Source organism: Phodopus roborovskii, unplaced genomic scaffold (assembly GCF_943737965.1).
Source record: "Phodopus roborovskii unplaced genomic scaffold, PHOROB, whole genome shotgun sequence".
NCBI lineage: Eukaryota > Metazoa > Chordata > Mammalia > Rodentia > Cricetidae > Phodopus > Phodopus roborovskii.
In genome coordinates this window covers 5862340-5882662 of record NW_026126566.1, presented here as the reverse complement: position 1 = coordinate 5882662, position 20323 = coordinate 5862340, and the positions used below count along the sequence as shown (strand labels likewise).

At 44.6% G+C, this 20323-nt stretch overlaps 2 protein-coding genes across 3 annotated transcripts in view; both read left to right on the top strand.

Annotated features, from left to right (window-relative positions):
- Window positions 1–18083, top strand: part of Dnajc18 (DnaJ heat shock protein family (Hsp40) member C18) — a 38749-nt gene extending 20666 nt beyond the window's left edge. For both annotated transcript variants that reach the window (XM_051202394.1, XM_051202393.1), the window contains exons 5-9: window positions 1757–1942; window positions 5983–6092; window positions 7628–7737; window positions 10935–11107; window positions 17862–18083. In XM_051202394.1, coding sequence (XP_051058351.1) covers window positions 1757–1942; window positions 5983–6092; window positions 7628–7737; window positions 10935–11107; window positions 17862–17986 — 704 coding nt within the window. In that variant the 3' untranslated portion in view covers window positions 17987–18083. The remainder of the gene's footprint in view (window positions 1–1756; window positions 1943–5982; window positions 6093–7627; window positions 7738–10934; window positions 11108–17861) is intronic.
- Pfdn1 (prefoldin subunit 1) overlaps window positions 1–20323 on the top strand; it is a 757967-nt gene that overhangs the window by 734432 nt on the left and 3212 nt on the right. The window lies entirely within an intron of this gene.

Here is a 20323-nt window from a genome sequence, read left to right as displayed (position 1 = left end):
CTCTGAGAAATGCCTGCCTCTGCCTCCCAAGTGCTGAGTTTAAAAAATTGTGCCACCACCACCCAGCTTGAAGCAATTACTTATTTTTGTTTTTTCATAACAGGGTTTCTCTGTGTAGCTTTGCCTGTCCTAGAACTCACTCTGTGGCCTCGAACTCACTGAGATCCATCTGCCTCTGCCTCCCAAGTGCTGAGATTAAAGATGTGCACCACTACTGCCTGGCTGAGCTCTTTGTTTTTATTCAAGCAGAAGGGGTTTTGCAGATTATTTCATTTAGGAGATTGGTTTTTACTTCAATTTAATAATACTATAATACTGTAAGCTGTTTCAATAAACTGTTACTCTTAGGTAAAATCAGAACACGGGTGTGTGTGAGAGAGAGAGAGACAGAGAGACAGAAAGACAGAGAGAGCGACAGAGAAGGAAAGAGAGAGATTGAGAGAGAAGAGAGAGACAGAGAAAAGAGAGAGATAGATCCTGAGCCTCATATGGTAAGCATGTTCCTTATCTCTGAGCCATAGCTCCATCCCTGTAGTGCATATTTTATTTTATTTTATTTTATTTTATTTTATTTTATTTTATTTTATTGAGACAGGGTTTCTCTGTGTAGCCCTGGCTCTCCTGGAACTCACTTTGTAGATCAGGCTGGCCTTGACCTCACAGAGATCAACTGCTTCTGTCTACTAAGTGCTGGGATTTACGGCCACCACCACCTGGCTGAACACATTTCTTTTAAGTTTTTGTTTATGTATATGTGTGTGCTTATTTGTCTGTTTGTATACTGTGTGTACAGGCCAGAACAAGGTGTGAAAACCCCAGAAAACAGAGTTACAGGCAGTTATGAGTCACCCCTTGTGATACTGAGACCTGAACCTGGGTTCTCTACAAGAACAGCTAGTGCTCTTAAGCTCTGAGCCACCTCTCCAGCCCCCCAAATTCCAATTTTGAATAATAGGTGCATTAGGCATTTCTCCAACATATCTTAAATTATTGGCAGCCTGAGCTAGGCATAGTGTCCCAACAGTAGGACAGCTGGGATGACTGGAGAACTCTTGGTTAGGAGTTAATGTTTACTGCAGGAGTTACTGTTTAATTTAGCAGTTCCTAGTTGCTGGATTCTAGTGTTCTTTATGTTTTATCAAGATTATAAACAATCTCTGGGGCAAGTTTGTAGGCCTAAGTATCTCTCTTTGGAATGCTGTGAGGCTATCTAGCACTGACTCCAGGTAACTGCTGTTGATGATGATGATGGTGGTGATGATGATGGTGGTGGTAGTGGTGGTGGTGATGATGGTGGTGGTGATGGTAATGATGGTGGTGGTGGTCATGGTAGTGGTGGTGATAGTGGTGGTGGTGGTGATGATGGTGGTGGTGATGGTAGTGGTGATGATGGTGATGATGATGGTGGTGGTGGTGATGGTGGTGATGATGGTGGTGGTGATGATGATGATGGTGGTGGTGGTGATGATGATGATGGTGGTGGTGGTGGTGATGATGATGGTGGTGGTGGTGGTGGTGATGGTGGTGGTGGTGATGATGATGATGGTGGTGGTGGTGATGATGGTTGTGGTGATGGTAGTGGTGATGATGGTGATAATGGTGGTGGTGGTGATGATGGTGGTAGTGATGATGCTGGTAATGGTGGTGGCGGTGATGATGGTGATGATGATGGTGGTGGTGGTGGTGGTTATGCTTCAGTGGTCACCCCCAGACACAGCTAAGGATGTACTCATATGTTGCGTCTTGTTGGTTGCAGCTATAGGAAATGCCTTTGCAGTCCTGAGCAATCCCGACAAGAGACTCCGCTACGATGAGTATGGAGATGAGCAGGTGACCTTCACTGCACCTCGAGCCAGATCTTACCATTATTACAGGGATTTTGAAGCTGACATCTCTCCAGAAGAACTATTCAATGTCTTCTTTGGAGGACATTTTCCTTCAGGTTGGCTTTTTGCTTTGTTGTTAAGATTTGCCTGCGTGTCTATCTATGCACCTATGTGTGGCTGGTGACAGGGAGGTCAGAAGAGGGCAACTCTGGAGCAGGAATTACTTTTGTGAGTGGCTTGGATGCTGAGTCCCCTGGAGAAGCAGCCAGGGTTCTTAAGCTCCAGCCTGAGCTTATTATCTTACAATTAAAACTGTGATTTTTTTTTTTTAGACAGGGTTCCTCTGTGTAACCCTGGCTGACATGGAACTCGCTCTGTAGACCAGGCTGGCCTCTAACTCAGAGATCTGCCTGCCTCTGCCTTGTGAGTGCTAGGATTAAAGGTGTGTGCCACCACACCAGGCTAACATTATGATTTTTTACACAATTTATGTATGGATTTCAGAAAACTCTTGTTTGAAGATCTGAATAGAGGAACATACGTGCTGGAGAAACAGCAAGAATTTAGAGTGAGCTGAGTAGAAGTTAGATGAAGTCTGTAGCCTCCAGCTGTGCAGAATTTTGACTATTATCATTTCATTTCTTTTATTGTAGTCACCTACTTGAAAAATGGGGCCAATATTTCAGGATTTCTATGGAATATAAATACATACATCATATATATGTATGTATACATATATGTATTTCATACACACACACACATATGTATATATATATATATATATGATGTATATATATTAGCACAAATTGTAGACAAGACAGAGTCTGAGTGCCCTGGCTGGTTTTAAACCCCTTGTGTAACCCAAAGTAGCCTTGAACTTGCTGTCCTCTTATCTCAGCCTTTCAAGTAGCTCTGACTGTAGAATGAGCTGCCAGGCCTAGCTCAAGAATTAGGGCATGCCCTTTAGGGTTAGGTATTTATAGATCAAGCAACAAAATACTTTTTATTAATGTCATTATCACAAAATTGCAATGTCAAAGAAAAGTTAGACCTCCCCCTACCACAAATAATCTTTGGGGAAAGAGGGATCCATGGAGACAAGATAAAATGAAGGAGGGAAGTGAATATAGTCTAAGTATGTAATATACATGTATAAAAATATAATACTAGGGGCTAGTGATTTGACTCAGCAAGTAAATGCTCTTCCCACCAAACTTGAAGACTTAAGTTTGATCTCTGGTACCCGTATGGTAGGAGAGAAACAATACCTCCATACATATGCTTTGTATGCATTTATACATGTACACATATACACAAACACAATCAAAATATATAAATTAATGTAATATTTTCAGAAGTCCTGCTGGGCAGTGGGGGAGGGTGTACATGACTTTAATCTCAGCACTTGGGAGTCAGATGCAGGCAGATCTCTGTGAGTTCAAGACCAACCTGAACTATAGAGTGAGTCCCAGAACAGTCAGGGCTATACAGAGAAACCCTGTCTTGAAACAAAAAAATAAATTAAAAATAAATTAATTAATAAAAGTCTGTTAGAGGTGAGAGAGATGGTTCAGTGGTTAAAAGAAAAGCACTGGCTGCTCTTGCAGAGGACCAGGGTTTGATTCCCCGTACTCACATAGTAGCTCATAGCCATCTGTGACTCCATTTCTAGGAGACCTAGCACATTCTGGCTTATGTGGATACTGCTTACACATGATGCACAGACATAAGTGTAGTCAAACACCAAACATATAAATTAAATTTTAAATGTCACAATGGAACACTGGGCATGGTGGTTTATATATAATCATGGTGTTCATATATATACAGTATATATATATATATATATATATATATATATATATATATAAAATTCCAGCACTTGATGGGTGAGGAAGCATGAGCATCAGAAGTTCAAGGTCATCCTTCAATACAGAACAAGTTTGGGGCCAGCTGGACTACATGAGTCCCTGTCTCAGAAACAAAATAAGTTGGGTGGTAGTGGCTCCCACCTTTAATCCCAGTACTCAGGAGGCAAAGGCAGGTGGATCTCTGTGAGTTTGAGGATAGCTTGGTCTACAGAGGGAGTTGCAGAACAGGGCTATACAAAAGCCTGGTCTCAAAAAATCAAAAAGAAGGGGCTGGAGAGATGGCTCAGCAGTTAAGAGCATTGACTGCTCCCCAGAGGACCTGGGTTCAATTCCCAGCACCCACATGACAGCTCACGGCTGTCTACAACACCTCTTCAAGGGGATCTGACTCTTCCATACAGATATGCAGGCAAACATCAGTGTATGTGAAATAAATAAATTATTAACAAAACAAAACAAAAAGCGAAGAAAAAGCACCAGCAACAATAACAAAAACAAAAAGGGTGGCTTGGGTTCAGTGGCAAAGGGTCCTGGCTGCTCTTTCACACTGAGGTCCAGAAAAGGTCGTGCCTCCAGACTAGAGGTTACTACTCTATTTCTCTTGGTCAGAAAGTTCACGCCCTAAACTGAAGGTTACTACTTTATTGCTCAGGGATTGGTTGGCTTTGTGTCAGAGATGGCTCCAGTTTCAGGGCCAGTGTTTCTTTCTATGGTTCCTTATAGTTTTTAGGCTCTAATCTTCGGGCCTGGGGGAATTTCTTTTACACGTCCCTAATCTAGGGGTCAAGTGTGTTCTTTTGGTGTCTCTTTCTCTGGTTCTGGTCCCAAATCCAGGGTGTGTTTCTTTCACTGCGTTGGGGCTTGGGGCCTAACCATTCAGGGTCTGTGTAGGGCCTGTGCACCATGGATTTTCTGTGGCCTGGATCTCTCAAAAGGACCTGGGTTTGATTTGCACCACACACATAGCAGCTCACTACCATCTGTAACCCCATTTCCAAATGGACCTGGTCTGTGTACACTGTGCACATAGGGCCCAGACACAAAAGCTGGCAAAACATCCTGTCTAGCTACTGTTTTATTGCTATGAAGAGACTCCATGGCCAAGGCAACTCTTATAAGATAAAGTGCTTAATTAGGGGCATGCTTATAGTTTCAGAAGGTTAGTCTGTTATCATCATGATGGGAAGCAAACGGGCATGGTAATTGAGAGCTTTACATCCTGATCCACAGGCAGCAGGCAGAGAGAGAGAGAGAGAAACCGAGCCTGGTGTGGGGGTTTGAAACCTCAGAGCCCAACCTCACTGACAGTGTCCTCCAACTAGGCCACACCTCCTAATCCTTCCCAAACAGGGATAAAACATTCAAATGTATAAACCTGTGGGATCCAATGTCATTCAAACAAATACCCATATACATAAAAATACATCTTTTTAAAAATCACAGTGAAACCCATTTTTTTTATAATCAATATGTGCAACAAAATAGAAACCTGGGAAGTATGTCACAGAGAGACAGAATTTGAGAAAATTCACTGCCAAGAAAATAAGTTGATTTTGTGTGTGTGTGTGTTGCTAGGGATGCGGCCAGAGCCTCCAACATGCTAGGCATATATTCCATGCTAAGCTACACCCCAGCTATAAATTGAATTTTTTTCAAGACAGGCTTTCTCTATGTAACAGCAGCCCCAGCTGTCCTGAAACTCAGTCTGTAGACCAGGCTGGCCTTAAACTCACAGAGATCTGCCTGCCTCTGCCTCCTGAGTGCTGGGATTTCAGGTGTGTAGCAGTACTGCCTCGATATAAACTGAGTTTTATAAGTGACTGGGCTGGAGAGATGATTCAGCTGTTAAAAGCACTGATTACACTTTCAGAGGACCTGGGTTCAATTCTCAGCACCCACATGGCAGCTCAGACCTGTCTGTAATTCCAAGATCTGACCCCTTCATACAGACATACATGCAGGCAAAAAAAAAAAAAAAACCACTGCATATAAAAGTAAACAGAAAAGATGCTAGTGACTAATATTGACATGAGTATGTCAGATAGGATTCATAACCAATATGCTGTCTTCTGGCCTTTTGGAGTTTTCTCTTACAAACATGGCTGGCATGCCCAGCTGGCCCAGCTGTTTTCTTTTTCTGCTGCCTCAGATAGGCTGATGCCATGTCTTTAGCCTCCTGGGGAACAAGACTTTGAAAAGGACCAAAAAGGAATTGCCATCTCATAAACATTCTCTCTCTCCCTTTCTCCCTTCCTCCTTCCTTCTTTCTAATGTCTGTTTTCCAGGAAATATTCACATGTTCTCAAATGTGACAGATGACAGTCAGTATTATCGAAGGCGGCACCGCCATGACAGGACACAGACACACAAGAGAGAGGAAGAAGACAAACCGCAGGTGAGTGTGCAGCCAAGACCATACACATAGCCATCCTGAGCCTGTTCCTGTGCATGCGTGCGTGCGTGTGTGTGTGTGTGTGTGTGTGTGTGCGAGGGTGGGGGGACCTGCTCATACACATGGCCATCCTGAGCCTGCTCCTGTGTGCGCGTGCGTGTGTGCGCGTGCGTGTGTGTGCGCGTGTATGTACCTGTGTGTGCATGTGTGTGCGAGGGTGGGGGGACCTGCTCATACACATGGCCATACTGAGCACCCCCCCCCCGGAGTGGGGGATGGGGAATGGGATGGGAGCCTGCTCATATGTGGCCATAACAAACCTGCCCCTGTGGTATATCATCAGTCCTATTGAGCTATGTTGATAAATACTTTAAACAATGATAAAGAGCTGGATAAGTGGCCCAAATGGGCCAGAATGTTGATCCCTTTTTTGTATTTTCCTAGGGTCCCAACTTCCCTGCAAAAAGTGTCTTTTTCTTTCTTCCCTCCTTCCTTCCCCCTTCCTTCCTTCCTTCCTTCCTCTCTCTCTGTCTTTCCCTCTCTTTCTTTTTTTCTTTTCCCTTCCTGCCTGCCTGCCTGCCTTTTAAAGGTTCTTTTTGTTTTAGACAGGTTGTCTCTATGTAGCTCTGGCTGTCCTGGAACTTACAGAGATTCACCTGCCTCTTCCTGAAGTCATGTGCCACCATGTCCTGTTTGTGGGACTGTTTTAATTGAACTTTTCTTTACTACAGAAAATAAGGATCCTGGCGGTGCAGTGGTGGTGCACGCCTTTAATCCCAGCACTCAGAAGGCACAGGCAGGCAGATCTCTGTGAGTTCGAGGCCAGCCTGGTCTACAGAGCTAGTTCCAGGACAGGCTCCAAAGCCACAGAGAAACCTTGTCTTGGGGGAAAAAAATAAAAGGAAGAAGGGAAGGAAGGGAGGAAGGGAGGGAGGAAGACAAAGTAGGAAACCCTTTCTAAATATTCAGAACTAATAGGGGTGTTAAGTAAGAAATCAGGAGTTTCATGGGAAGCTCAAGAAGTAGCACTGCTAGGCTCAGATTCTGGTTTTCAAGCTTGGTAGTACCTGACTTCTGAGCTACTGTGGTGGCTACACACCGGTGCGCATGTTCAGAAACAACAGAAAACAAATACCATGCCTCTGGCTGGCTCACAGCCCTGAGAGAGTGTGCTCTTTCTCCAGACAGTACTTAGGAAGGAGCGTGATGAACCTGACCCCATGTTGTCAAGGGAGGATGTGGTCACCTCTGGCACAGTTGGATGTCATCAGTTTTGGACAGCAGTAGCTTAACACTAGCCACTGCTGGAGCCCCATCTGTGTCTGGTGGGATTACCTAGAGATGTAAGGAGCAGCGGGATTACTGACATCCAGGTTGGGGGGCATCCCTTTAGCCTCTCAGCAGAGAGAATATGAGCTATTTGGTTCTGAGCCGAGGCCCAGCCTTTTTAGCGTGTGGACGTTCCTGTGCAGTGTGTTAATAGTCTTTGTTTCCTTTGGGATGTCTGCTCTCAGACACTTCGTTGCTTTCTTTCACAGACTCCATATTCCGCATTTGTTCAGCTGCTTCCGGTCCTGGTGATTGTGATTATTTCTGTTATTACTCAGCTGCTGGCTGCTAACCCTCCGTATAGTCTATTCTATAAATCGTAAGTGAATATTTCTAATTTCCCCTTTGTAACCGTCTGAAGGATGAAAAGCTTGGCTGGGTGCTAGTGGCACATGCCTTTAATCGCAGCTCTCAGGAGGCAGAGGCAGAAACAGGCAGATCTCTGTGAGTTCCAAGACAGCATGACCTACAGAGTGAGTTCCAGGACAGCCAGAGCTACACACAGAGAAACCCTGTCTCCAAAAACACAAGTTTAAAAAAAGATGATGATGGAAGACTTAGGGCTTTGCTGATTCATGCTGATATTTCATTTCACCTTCCACTGTAGAAAATGCTGACCTTATGTTTCAAGTAACAGCCATGCAAAGTTTCTCTAGTGTTTTCTGTGGAGGTACTAAGTTTAGGTACTTGAAAGCAACTAAACTAAACCAAAAGGAACAGCCAAGCAGGAATAAGGTAAGCAGTGAGTAGCAGCTTCCTATACCTTAGGAGAGGGATTGTTTTGTTGCATAGTGACACCCTCTGGTCAACTGCAAAACAGTCGTGATTGGTGTAGAAGGACCAGAGGAATAATTTGAGATTCATAATAAATCTTTCTCACAATGGTGAAGGCAGGAAGAGCTCCAATGAAGGCAGAGATGGTGGCTCATACCTACAATCCAGCATTGAAGAGGCAGGGACAAAGGATTGCCATGATTCCAGGCCAGCCTAAGCTACAGAGAAAGAGTCAGAGAAGAGAGATGGGCTGGGGAGGAGAGAGAAGAGGAGGGAAGGGAGAGAGGGCAGGTTTTGATGAGTGGGGACTCATATCAGGTGATAGTGACTGGGACCTAGTGATTTGTTTTCAATGTTTTTAATTGAAAGGGAGGGCTGGAGAGATGGTTCAAAGCAGCACCAGCTGCTCTTGCTGAAGATACAGCTTCAATTCTCAGCACTCACGCGGTAGGTCACAACTTCAGTTTCAGGGGTCTGATGCCCTCTTCTGGCCTCTGAAGTCACCAGACATGCAGATAGTTCACAAACATTCAAGCAGGCAGAATACATATAAAATTAAGATTAATAAAAATTACAAAGAGGGGTGGCCCATGCCTTTAATCCCAGCACTCAGAGGCAGGAGGATCTCTGAGTTCAGGACAGCCAGAGCTATTCGGTAGAGAAACTGTCTTGAAGAAAAGAAAAATTACAAGAGGGGACATTTGTTATTAATGAGGACATTGAGTCATGATATTTTGTTTCTTTTACTGAGAACAAAATTTGTTATGATGCTTGTTGAGGCATGTAGATTATATATAAATACAGAGTAGGAATCTTTTTTAAATTTTTCACTTAGTACATTCAATTGCTTTGGTCCAAGTTTGGTCCCTTAAGTGAAGCCTCAAGACCATCAGCTAGCAACACTTTTAGACCTGTTAGAAAAGTAAACCTCAAGCTGGACATGGTGGTGCACCCTTTTAATCACTGTACCTCAGAGGCAGAAGCTGGTCGAGCTCTATAAATTCCAAGTCAGCCTGATCTACACAGTGAGTTCCAAGACCAAAAGAAAGAAGAGAGAAAGAGAAATAAACTTCAGTTTTTTTTTTTTTTTTTTTTGAGACCCTCCCACTGTATAGTTTAGCTGACCTCAGATTCACAGAGATCTTTCTGCCTCAACCTCCCAAAGCAGAGATTAAAACTGTGTGACCATGCCGGGTTCTAGTTTCTTTCCTTTAGTTTTAGTTTACTTTGTTTCTTTGGGAGTAGGTCTTGCTATATAGCTCAGGCTGGTCTCATTTGTTGGGTTCTCTTGCTCCCAGCTTCTGAGAGCCAGGACTACAAGATGTGGGCTACCAGATCTAAGTGCTAAGATTACAAGATGTGATCACCAGATCTAAGTGATAGGACAACGTGTGTATATCACTAGATCTGTCCTTTTACTTTTTTTTAAGTATCCAGGAACTCTTATGTATTTGTTTGTATTTTATGCATAGGTGACTGTGAGGCCAGTAAGATGGCTAGCAGAGTGGCAGTACCTGCTGCCAAGCCTGATGGACCTGAGGTTGATCCCCAGGGAATGGAGTCTCTCTCGGTCTCCTCTAAGTTCCATGGGTGCTGAGCTCTGCACACACATATGTACAAAACATGTAAGGCTGGATGTGGTGGCACATGCTTTTAATTCCGGCACTTGGGAGGCAGAGGTAGTCCTATATCCATGTGTTCAAGGCCAGCCTGGTCTGCATAGCAAGTTACGATTCAGCCAGGGATATAAAATGAGACCCATGTCTCAAAAAACAAAGATAAATGTGTGTGGGGGGGGGGATGCTAGTGCCTGTGTGGTCAGAGAACAGCTTTTGGGAGCTAGTTTGTGTTTTCTACTTACTAAGACAGATCTCCCTTGTTTCTGCCACTGTGTTTCATATTCCAGGTTAGCTGGGCTTCGTGCTTCCAGCTGGCTCTCTTGTCTACTTCCCACCTTGCTGGAGAAGTGCTGAGGTTACAGGTGCATGCACTTTATCTGGCTTCTTACATGGGTTCTGGCTGTCAAGCTGAGGTCCTTAGGCTTACATGGTTATAACTTTTGCCTGCTGAGCTATTTCCCTGCTGCCACACACACATCCTGAATTATTTTGTTTGAGACATGGTATCATGCAACCAAGACTAGACTTGAACTCACCACATAGCTTAGGATGACCTTAAACTTCTGATCCTCCTGCTTCTTTCCCTCAAGTGCAGGGATTACAGGCTTGTGCCACTACTCCTAGTTTTATTAGGAACTGAGGGAAATCTCAGGGATTCATGTATGCTAGGCAAGCATTACACCAACTGAAACCCTCAAAACAAATTCTTAAAGGATTAGTCATTCTACTTTTCACACAGAAAGCCGTGGAAGAAAGGTGAGTCTTGGGCTGGGGAGATGCTCCAGGTAAGAGCTCTGGCTGCTCTCCCAGAGGTTCTGAATTGAATGCTCAGCACCCACATGGCATCTTACAATCATCTGTAACTGGAGTCCTATGGGATCAGGTACCCTCTTCAGATACACCTTATCAAACAAATCATAAAGGAAGGTGAGTCTTTGGGAAGAATCCTGCAAGCTGCATTGGTAATTGTCAGATTGCTTGCTTGGTGCCTGTAGGGATGCCTGTGTTCTACTTCATGAGCAGACTGACAAATGTTGAGAGATGATGGTAATCATATTTAGAGGCCAGCCAAGACTAAGATTGCCAGGTAGTACGAGCTGATGTGAGCCACTCTCTGTTTCAGAACCTTGGGCTATACCATTTCTAGAGAAACGCAGAACCTGCAGGTGCCTTACTTCGTGGATAAAAACTTTGACAAGGCCTACAGAGGAGCTTCTCTTCGTGACCTGGAGAAAACAATAGAGAAAGATTATATTGATTACATACAGACAAGCTGTTGGAAGGAGAAACAGCAAAGTAAGTAAGGCTAAGCAGGCTGTTATGAGGTCTCCCAAGCCTCCTGACCCTTCTCCTTTGCTGGTGAATAGAGACAGAAGACAAACACCCACTCAGATATTACAGCAAAGAAGGAACATTTATTGACATGTGGCCAGAATTGGAAAACTTAGAAACTTGGGCATCTTTGTATTCTCCTACTGTACTTTCTTCTCTCTGCCATTTGCCCCCCCACAGAGGGGTGGGCTTATTACATAGCCCTAGCTGACTTATTACTCACTATGTAGGTCAGGTCAGCCTGGTCTCCCAGAGATCTGCCTGTCTGTCTGTAGGCTGCTGCTAGGTAGCCCTAGATTTTTGATCCTCCTGAGAACTTAGATTATAGGTACATACTAGCTCTCCTGTCTTACTACAGGACCCCCTGTGGGACTTAGTACATTTTGATTGTTGCTCTTCTTGTTGATGTCCTAAGGTCCTTAGCCTCACCAGTCACTGGCCCCATTCTGATTCTCAACTTCTTCATGAACTTCTCAGTACTGTCTGGTTTCCTTCACAATCCCTAAATCCCACATTTCCTAGAGAGAAATCTGATTGAGCCAACCCCCTTTTTGAGTCAGATCAGAAATTTTGAAGTTGCTAGCATGAGCCAAGCAAGCAGTGTTGGTGTACACCTTTTATCCCAGCACTCCGGAGGCAGAGGCAGGCGATCTCTGAGAGTTAGATAGAGGCCAGTCTTGTCTACAGAGTGAGTTCCAGGACAGCCAAGGCTACACAGAGAAATGCTGTCTCAAAAGAACAAAACAAAAGAAGAAGTTGGTAGCATGGAATCTAGTGTCCCATTACTTCTTGTTGCTGTGGGTACATAGAAAAGTGACCTCCTGGGTCTGGCTTTTCAGTAGAAAGAATGTGAACAGATCTTTCTTCTCTTTCCCTCAGAGGAGACAGTGTCTCCCACTTAGCTTACAGCTCCAGTTGTTACTGGGGAGTGCTGGCAGCAGCGGTAGCCCTGTCTCAGCCAGTTCTTTCATTTTAAATCCCAATGGAACTGCCCACACACACAGTTTAAACAGACAAACACGTGCACGCGCGCGCACACGAATATAGATAGACACACACACGGATATAGACACAGACACACACACACACAGATATAGACAGACACACACGGATATAGACACAGACACACACACACACACAGATATAGACAGACACACACACAAAGACAAACACACACACAGACACAGACACAGATACACACACACACACAGATATAGACACACACACACACACACACACACACACGGATATAGACACAGACACACACAGATATAGACAGACACACACGGATATAGACACAGACACACACACACACACAGATATAGACAGACACACACACACAGATATAGACACACACACACACACACACACACACACGGATATAGACACAGACACACACACACAGATATAGACAGACACACACGGATATAGACAGACACACACACAAAGACAAACACACACACACACACAGACACAGATACACACACAGAGACAGACACACACACACACAGATATAGACAGACACACACACAAAGACAAACACACACACACAGACATGGATATAGACACACACACGGATATAGACACACATACACACACACATGGATATAGACACAGGCACACAGACACACACAGACACAGACACACACACAGACACACAACACACACACAGAAACACAGACATAGACACACACACACACAGACACACTCACTGCCTCTTGGTTTTGCAAACTGGGCTTGGATGATTTTTTTCAAAGTGAACTGTAACTCATCTTTTAAACTTTATAACTGAGTGTCTCTAAATGTGCACTGATAAAATTAGTTGTTTGGTCACAGTGTTTCTAAACCTTTGCTGACCCATCCACATACTCCTACCCACTGAGTTAACCTGCCCTCCCTGTGTGTTCTTCAAGCCCTTTGCTCTTGCTGTTAGCACAGTACTGATCAACAGTATAGTGGCCCATAGGTGCATGCGGGCTCTGTCTGCAGGACTACTGGCCCAAAGGAGCAGACCTCTTACTAATTCTGTGTCCTGGGCTGTGGCACAGTCCTGGCTTCAGAACAGGTGCTCAACACATGATACTGGAAAACTGCAGGGTGAGGAATGCAACGGGTCAGTGCTGGGTCTTATCCCTCTCCCTCAGGGGCTTTTCCTCTGCCCTCTATTTCTACAGGGCAAAGCTTAGCTACCCTCTCAGATAAGGGGCAGTTAAACAGAAGGAAGTTGCTTTCACCTACCTCATTGTCAAATTAGTTTTTGTTTGTTTGTTTGGGTATATATAATTTTTTTGAGACAGTTCACTGTGTAGCTCTGGCTGTCCTGGAACTCACTATGCAGACAGGCTGGTAAATTAGATTTTCTCTTTTAAAAATCAGGCAAGAACTGGGTGGAGAAGCATAGGCCTGTGATCCCAGCACTTGGGAGATAGAGATGAGAAGATTTTGAGTTTAAGGTCAGACTGCACTACATAGTAAGACTCTGTCTTACGGGAAAAAATGAGGCTGGTGAGGTGGGTCAGTAGGTAAAGGCAATTGACACCAAGCCTGAAGTGAGTTCAGTCCAGGACCCAGCAGTAGAAAGAGAGAACTGGCTGGGCTTGGTGGAGCATGCCTTTACTCCCAGCACTTGGGAGGCAGAGGCAGGCGGATCTCTATGAGTTCGAGACCAGCCTGGTCTACAAGAGGTAGTTCCAGGACAGGCTCCAAAGCCACAGAGACACCCTGTCTCGGAAAAAAAAAAAAAAAAAAAAAAAAAAAAAAAAAAAAAAAAACCAAACAAACAAACAAAAAGAGAGAGAGAGAGAAAGAGAAAGAACTGACTCCTGAAAGCTAAAAGTGGCTCTCTGGCAACAACATACATGCTATGGTACATGAGGTACACACGCAAAAGTCAATAAAGGGAATTTTTTAAAAGAAAGAAAGAAAGATATTGAGAAAGAATTTGGTGTCTAGTCCAGGTTGGTCTCAAACTCACAGTGATTAAGCTGGGCTTAAAGATGTTCCCCAGCAAGGCCTGCCCCAGGAAAAAATTTAGGAGCAACAACCTGTGTGGATCTAAATCAGGGGAAAGCCACAGTAATGTGTCCTAAGTGTCCCCTTTGTGTTGGCACAGGAATGTTTGCTTTCTGCAAAAACTACATGAAAATCTGCATTTTGCATTCTCCAGACCCTCACACACAAAAGGACACTTATACACATATCACATACACAGATACACATGCACTTGCATATATAAACACACAAGCACAGGTGTACATGTGCACTTGTGTGCTCAGTCATGCAAGTGTATCATATTGTACTCTGTGTCATTAAGATGCTGACCATGCAAAAAGATAAAGGATTTCCCTAAGAGTGATGTCTGAGCTTTTGTTCCCATTCACATGAGGCTTGTTCAGATCTGTGACCCTCCATAATTTCTTGGGATACTAAGGCAGGAGGATCAGGAATTTAGGACCTGCCTCAGCTACAGAATGAGCTCAAGACTAGCCTGGGCAACTTAATAAGTCATATATCAAAATGTTTGTTTCTAAAAGAACTGAGGGTATGGCTCAGTGGTATAGCTTATGCCTAGCAGTGTACATGAAGTCCTAGGATCCACCCTCAGTTAAAACACGTGCAGGCACACACACACACACGTAAATAAATCCATTCAATGAGCCTGATACGTGCAAATCTGTTCTGGATGGAGGTTGTCAGCATATACTCCTGAAAAAAAACCTATTGGTAGCATTTAACGAACTGTAGAAACAATCTCTGAAAGTATAGTCTTTATTGCTAGCATTTAAACACAATGGTCCTGTTGGGGTCTGCATACCACCCCAGTGCCATTTGAGAGCAGGCAGCATCTGCCCTCTGGATCCAGCAGCAAGTGCAGCCAGGAAGTTAAATTTAGCACTTTGAGGTTGTAAAAATAAACTCACTTGAGAACAAAGTTCACTCTTGGCAAAATACCAAATGGAAATTTTATCAACGGTAGCCATTGTCTTTGAAAAATCTTTATTATTCCTTTTATTTGCTTTCCCCTGGAATGCATAATATGGGTCTTATTATGAGTAATCCTTTACTATGGATGATAATTGCCCCGTTTACTCTTTCATGGATATATCTGCATATTATACATACGCCAGGAAAAGTGGCTGTGCCACTGCTGGGCAGGGTACAAATGACGGTCAAGAGCTGCCTCCTGGCCTGGTCCAGCAGAGCTGAGTGGGTCTTGGCCTTGGCTGAGCACTTCTTTCCACACCCTTGTGCGGATGACAGTGGGTAGAATCCAGGCTTTGAGTGGGGAAAGAATTCATTTCCTACTGAGAGGCGGTGGTGTGTGTGTGTGTGTGTGTGTGTGTGTGTGTGTGTGTGTGTGTACACGCGCAAGTGCACAATGCCTGGAACACAGCGAACACCTTATTCCTGTGAAATCCAGGCTTATACAGCCTCATACAAGAGACTACAGGGCAGTGTCCCATGTGACTGGGTCCTGGGTAGTTACAATTGAAGGGAACATTTTGTTGTTGTGTGGTTTTTCTCCTTTTTTTGTCTTTTTTTTTTTATTTGTTTGTTTGTTTCTCTGTTTTGTTTTCTCTTTTAAGGAGAAAAAGTATTTTCTTGATCCTGCTCCTCCTAAAGACTTCATTCTTTCATTTTACTTATGTTACTGAGTCGTGGGCTGGAGGAATGGCAGTGCTTAGGAGCACTCACTGCTCTTCAGGGGCTCTGTTCCCAGAACTCATATAAGGTGACTCACAACCGTAACTGCAGTTCCAAAGGGCCCAGCACCCTCTTCTGACCTCACAGATTCGTGTGTGCCCTGCATGGTGTACATATATGTCCTATGTGAGGCACTCATACATACACATAAAATAATTTTTAAACCATTCACTTTATTTTATGTGTGAATCTTTTGTCTGCATGTATATCCGTGCATCACATGGGTGTTTGGTGCCTGCAGAGGGCAGAGGAGAGCATTGGGTCCCCTGAACTAGCTATGAGCAACAAGTGCCTTAACCTTGAGCCATCTTTCCATTCCCTAAAATACTTTTTTAAAGTTATTGAGCATTAACAGAATTGTTAAAAGTATTACATTTTTTTGAGTAGTTTCTGGTTTGTGCTCTTCATTGCCCGAGCAGCATTGTCTGACTTGGTTTTAGTAAGCTTTGTAAAAGCAATCCATATGGCTTGTTACAGTGGTGTCATTAGTCTCTAATGCCTCTGGATGAGGACTTCAGAGAATGAGACATGCAAAAGGTAGTACACAAAGTAGCATAGGGAACTTGTTCCGTGAAGGGCAGAGCCACAACATCCTATCTGTGACTGAAGGAAAAAGGAACAAGACTCCTGTGTAGACTTCCTACCTAAAGAAACCCTGGGATGGAGTGCTGAGCACCCAATGTCCAGCACACAGCCCTCCACAGAGCCTCATCGCCCACAGGTGATTGTGCCAAGGCAGGCCCTGGCATGCAGACACCGTGGGCACCCACCAGGACAAGGGTGAGGGCACATTGTTCTGCAGCCTGGGAGACCCATGGCCTGCCAAGCCAGTGCTGGCTGGAGTTCAGGCCTGCAATGCCATCATTCAGGGAGGGTTTTCATGCTTATCCGCCTCTCGCCCTGAAGTCCTTACTTGGTGTAAATAGGATCATTGTGAGCATAAATGCCAGGCAGTGTTTTGTGATGATAGACATTTATTCAGAGGTTCATGCCCATTGTTCCTCTGACTCAAAGCTAATTCCTGTGTCCTAGAGTTTGCTGATTAATCAGACAGGTGCATTTTGTTCCACCAAGGAAAACAAAATCTGTCAGCAAGGTGATTAAGAATGGAAGGCATATTTCAAAATGATTAAAATAGCATTTTCACAACAATGGTCCTTTAACAGCTGCCTGCTGTTGGCAGCTCTCAGAAGCCACAAAGCCCATCCAAGCATGCTACCATGTTAATATGTGGCACATAGTACATGTCTCCAAAGGTGCATTTCAGGAGTTCCCCCTTAGGAGGAGGAACTTGCAAGAGAATAAAAACTTAGACCAACCACTGTGGAGTTGGGAAACACAGCAGAGATTATATTCCAGTTAAAAATAGATTGGCGTACTCTGTCATGAGGAGAAAATAAGATTTATTTAGTCAAGGACACAGGGGTCACTAGGCTGAGATGATTTCACTTTTGAAAGAGCCATAGGAGTTGGGGGTCCTATGTGTGGTGAGGGGATGAAGAAAGCCTGCCAGCCTGACTCTCTGTAGATGCTCACACCAGAGCAGATCCATGCCATGTGTGAGGAAGAATGAAGCAGCTGTCTTTGTTCAGATGACAGGAATAGGCAATGGGGCTCCAGTCCTCCCCCCAGCGCCATCTGATCATCACTGTAGCAACGCCATGGCCGTCTCCTCTCTGCACATGTTCAAGCTTCCTAAGCCTGGAGCCAAATGTTTTGTTGATAAGAACTAAGCCTAGTGCTCTTGTAATAGCACGAACTGGGGGGGGGGGGAGGTCACAGGTGTGGGGGGTCACAGGCGGGGGGGGGGGGGGGGGGAAGTTACAGGTGGGGGTGGTCACAGGCGGCATCCACCCTCAGCACCTGGTGCTGCAGCCAACAGACTCCTCTAGGGTAGAGGAGCAGCATTGCCCGGATGGAGCAGAGCAACGTGAAAGTAAGTAAGACCTTTTGAATCTAGAAATACTGAAACAAAAGCACTCAACGTTAACGAACCTCCACTTGTATCTTTCAGAGTCAGAGCTGACCAATCTGGCTGGGTTGTATAGAGATGAGCGACTTCGGCAGAAAGCAGAGTCACTGAAACTTGAAAACTGTGACAAACTTTCCAAGCTAATTGGCCTGCGGAGGGGCGGCTGAGAGGACAGTGTCCTGTCTCAGGATTGGGTTCTTACTTGTTACTATTTACATGGCAAATTCCATTTTATAATACAAGTTAGGAAGTGATGAAAACTTACCATCTGCTAACTTTGTTGGGTAGAACTGCAGGACAGGGAGCCACACTTTGTCACCACCCTGTTCTTCCATTCAGGCTCCCAGGGCAGGGACAGTTCCTCTAAGTTCCATGGACTCAGCTCCTCTGTGAATGTAGACGATGGCATCCCAGAGAAGACCCACATCTCCTCTTTCATCCTGCCTGCAGCCTTTCCAGTTTCAGCCAGTGCACGTCAGAGCATGGATGGTGTCTGCTGAGAATTATACCTCTCCATGATAGTCCCCTAAGGAGAGACTAGAGAAATTGAACTGGTTAGCCAATAGTTTGGTGTTATTCCAGTCTCTGTTGAGGCAGGAACATTAGCCAACTGCCTGATTTGTGGTTTTTCTTTCTTTTTTTGAAAAAAGAGCTCATTCTGTAGCCCAGTCTAGGCTGGAACTCACTCTATATAGTCCAAGCTGGCCTTGAATTTGCCATGACCCTCCTCTAAAGTGTTGGGATTACAGGTATAAGCTACCATTCCCAGTGAGGTTCCTTAGTCATCTCACAGGGTCTAGAAAGTAAAACCTGTTGAGCAGGCTGCATGTGATGGTACACACCTTTAATCCTAGCACTGACAGGCTAATTTTTTTTTTTTTTTGACACAGGGTTTCTCTGTGTTGCTTTGGAGGATGTCCTGGAACTCACTTTGTAGACCAGGCTGGACTCAGACTCATAGAGATCCGCCTGCCTCTGGCTCCCGAGTGCTGAGACTAAAGGTGTGCACCATCAATGCCCGGCTAGGCAGGCTAGTCTTTATGAGTTCTAGGCCAGCCTGGGCCACATAGCAAGTTCGATACCAGCCAAAGTTACATAATCAAATCTTGTCTTAAAAAAAAAAAAAAAAACTGAAAATAAGCAAAAACCCTGTTGAGCTGTGAAACGGTTCCATGGATAGTTGAGCAGCAGGAGCAATAGGAGGCGGGGCTAAGGAAGGTCAAATACCAGTGTAGACGCCCAGGTCCATTCCGGAATTAGAGAGCATGGAGGGCTGATGTTCTTAGTCATTTTGTTTGACTCGGTGTCCTTCTAATTTTAATACAAGATGATCTATCATTCATTTGATATTTATGGAGTGCCTACTATAAAGCAATGGCTTTCACATTTTCTTTTTAACTTATGCCTCTTCACAATTTGTGAAGCTGGTGTATTACCTCTTTTATGAACCACAACAAGATACATGGTTGGCCTGGGTCATATGACTAGTTGAGGAAGTACAAAATGTGAGAGGTCATCCTATTTCTCAGGTGATTCTAGCCAGGTTGGGAAAGCAGAGATTTTTCCCTCGGATGCCTCTGTTCTCCAGGACACCTCCACCTACAACTTGCATCCTTTCTGTGGCAGTCCTGTATCCCTTCAGGACTGCTTCCCTGCTTGTCTTTTAGAAGCAGGACCAGGGCTGGAGATGGCTCAGTGATTAAGATCACTGGCTGCTTTTCCAAAGGACTCTGGATCAATTCCCAACACTCACAGGGCAGATCCCAACATTCTGTAACTCCAGTTCCAGAGGATCCAGCTCCCTCTTGTGTCCTCACAGGCACTGAGCATACCTGGTGCACAGACATACATGCAGGCTGAACACCCACACACACTTCTTAATGATGGACCTTTTGATACAAATCCTTCAGAGGCAGAAAAGGCAGTTCTTTCTAGAACTAAGTCATTGACTGCTCAGGTTGGGACTTCCTGAGGAGGGCAATGTCAGATCTGAGTTCCTGAGCTACCTAGATTATCATGAGCCTGAATTTGAAAGGATCAGTAGATAACTGGTTTATTTTCCATGTCTTTTTTCTTTTTGGATAGGGTCTTATGTATCCCAGACTGGCCTTGAACTCATCCACCTGCATCTGCCTCCCAAGTGCAGGGACCTTTTTATTTTTATTATTATTTGTTTGTTTCAAGACAGAGTTTCTCTGTGTAGCCTTGGCTGCCCTGGAACTCGCTCTGTAGACCAGGATGGCCCTGAACTGAGAGATCCTCCTGCCTCTGCCTGCAGAATGTGGAGTGCTGGGATTCAAGGTGTGCATCAACACTGCCTGCCTAACATCCTTCTGCCTTTACTTCTTGAATGCTTGAGTCGCTCCTGGCTTTTCTGGAGCTGGGGAAAGAGCCCAAGGCTTTGTGCATGCTAGCCTACATCCCCAGACTTTCCAATTTTGGAGAACCCCTGTAACCTATGAGCAGCAGGGAATTTACTTAGTAAAGTGTGCCAGGCATGGTGA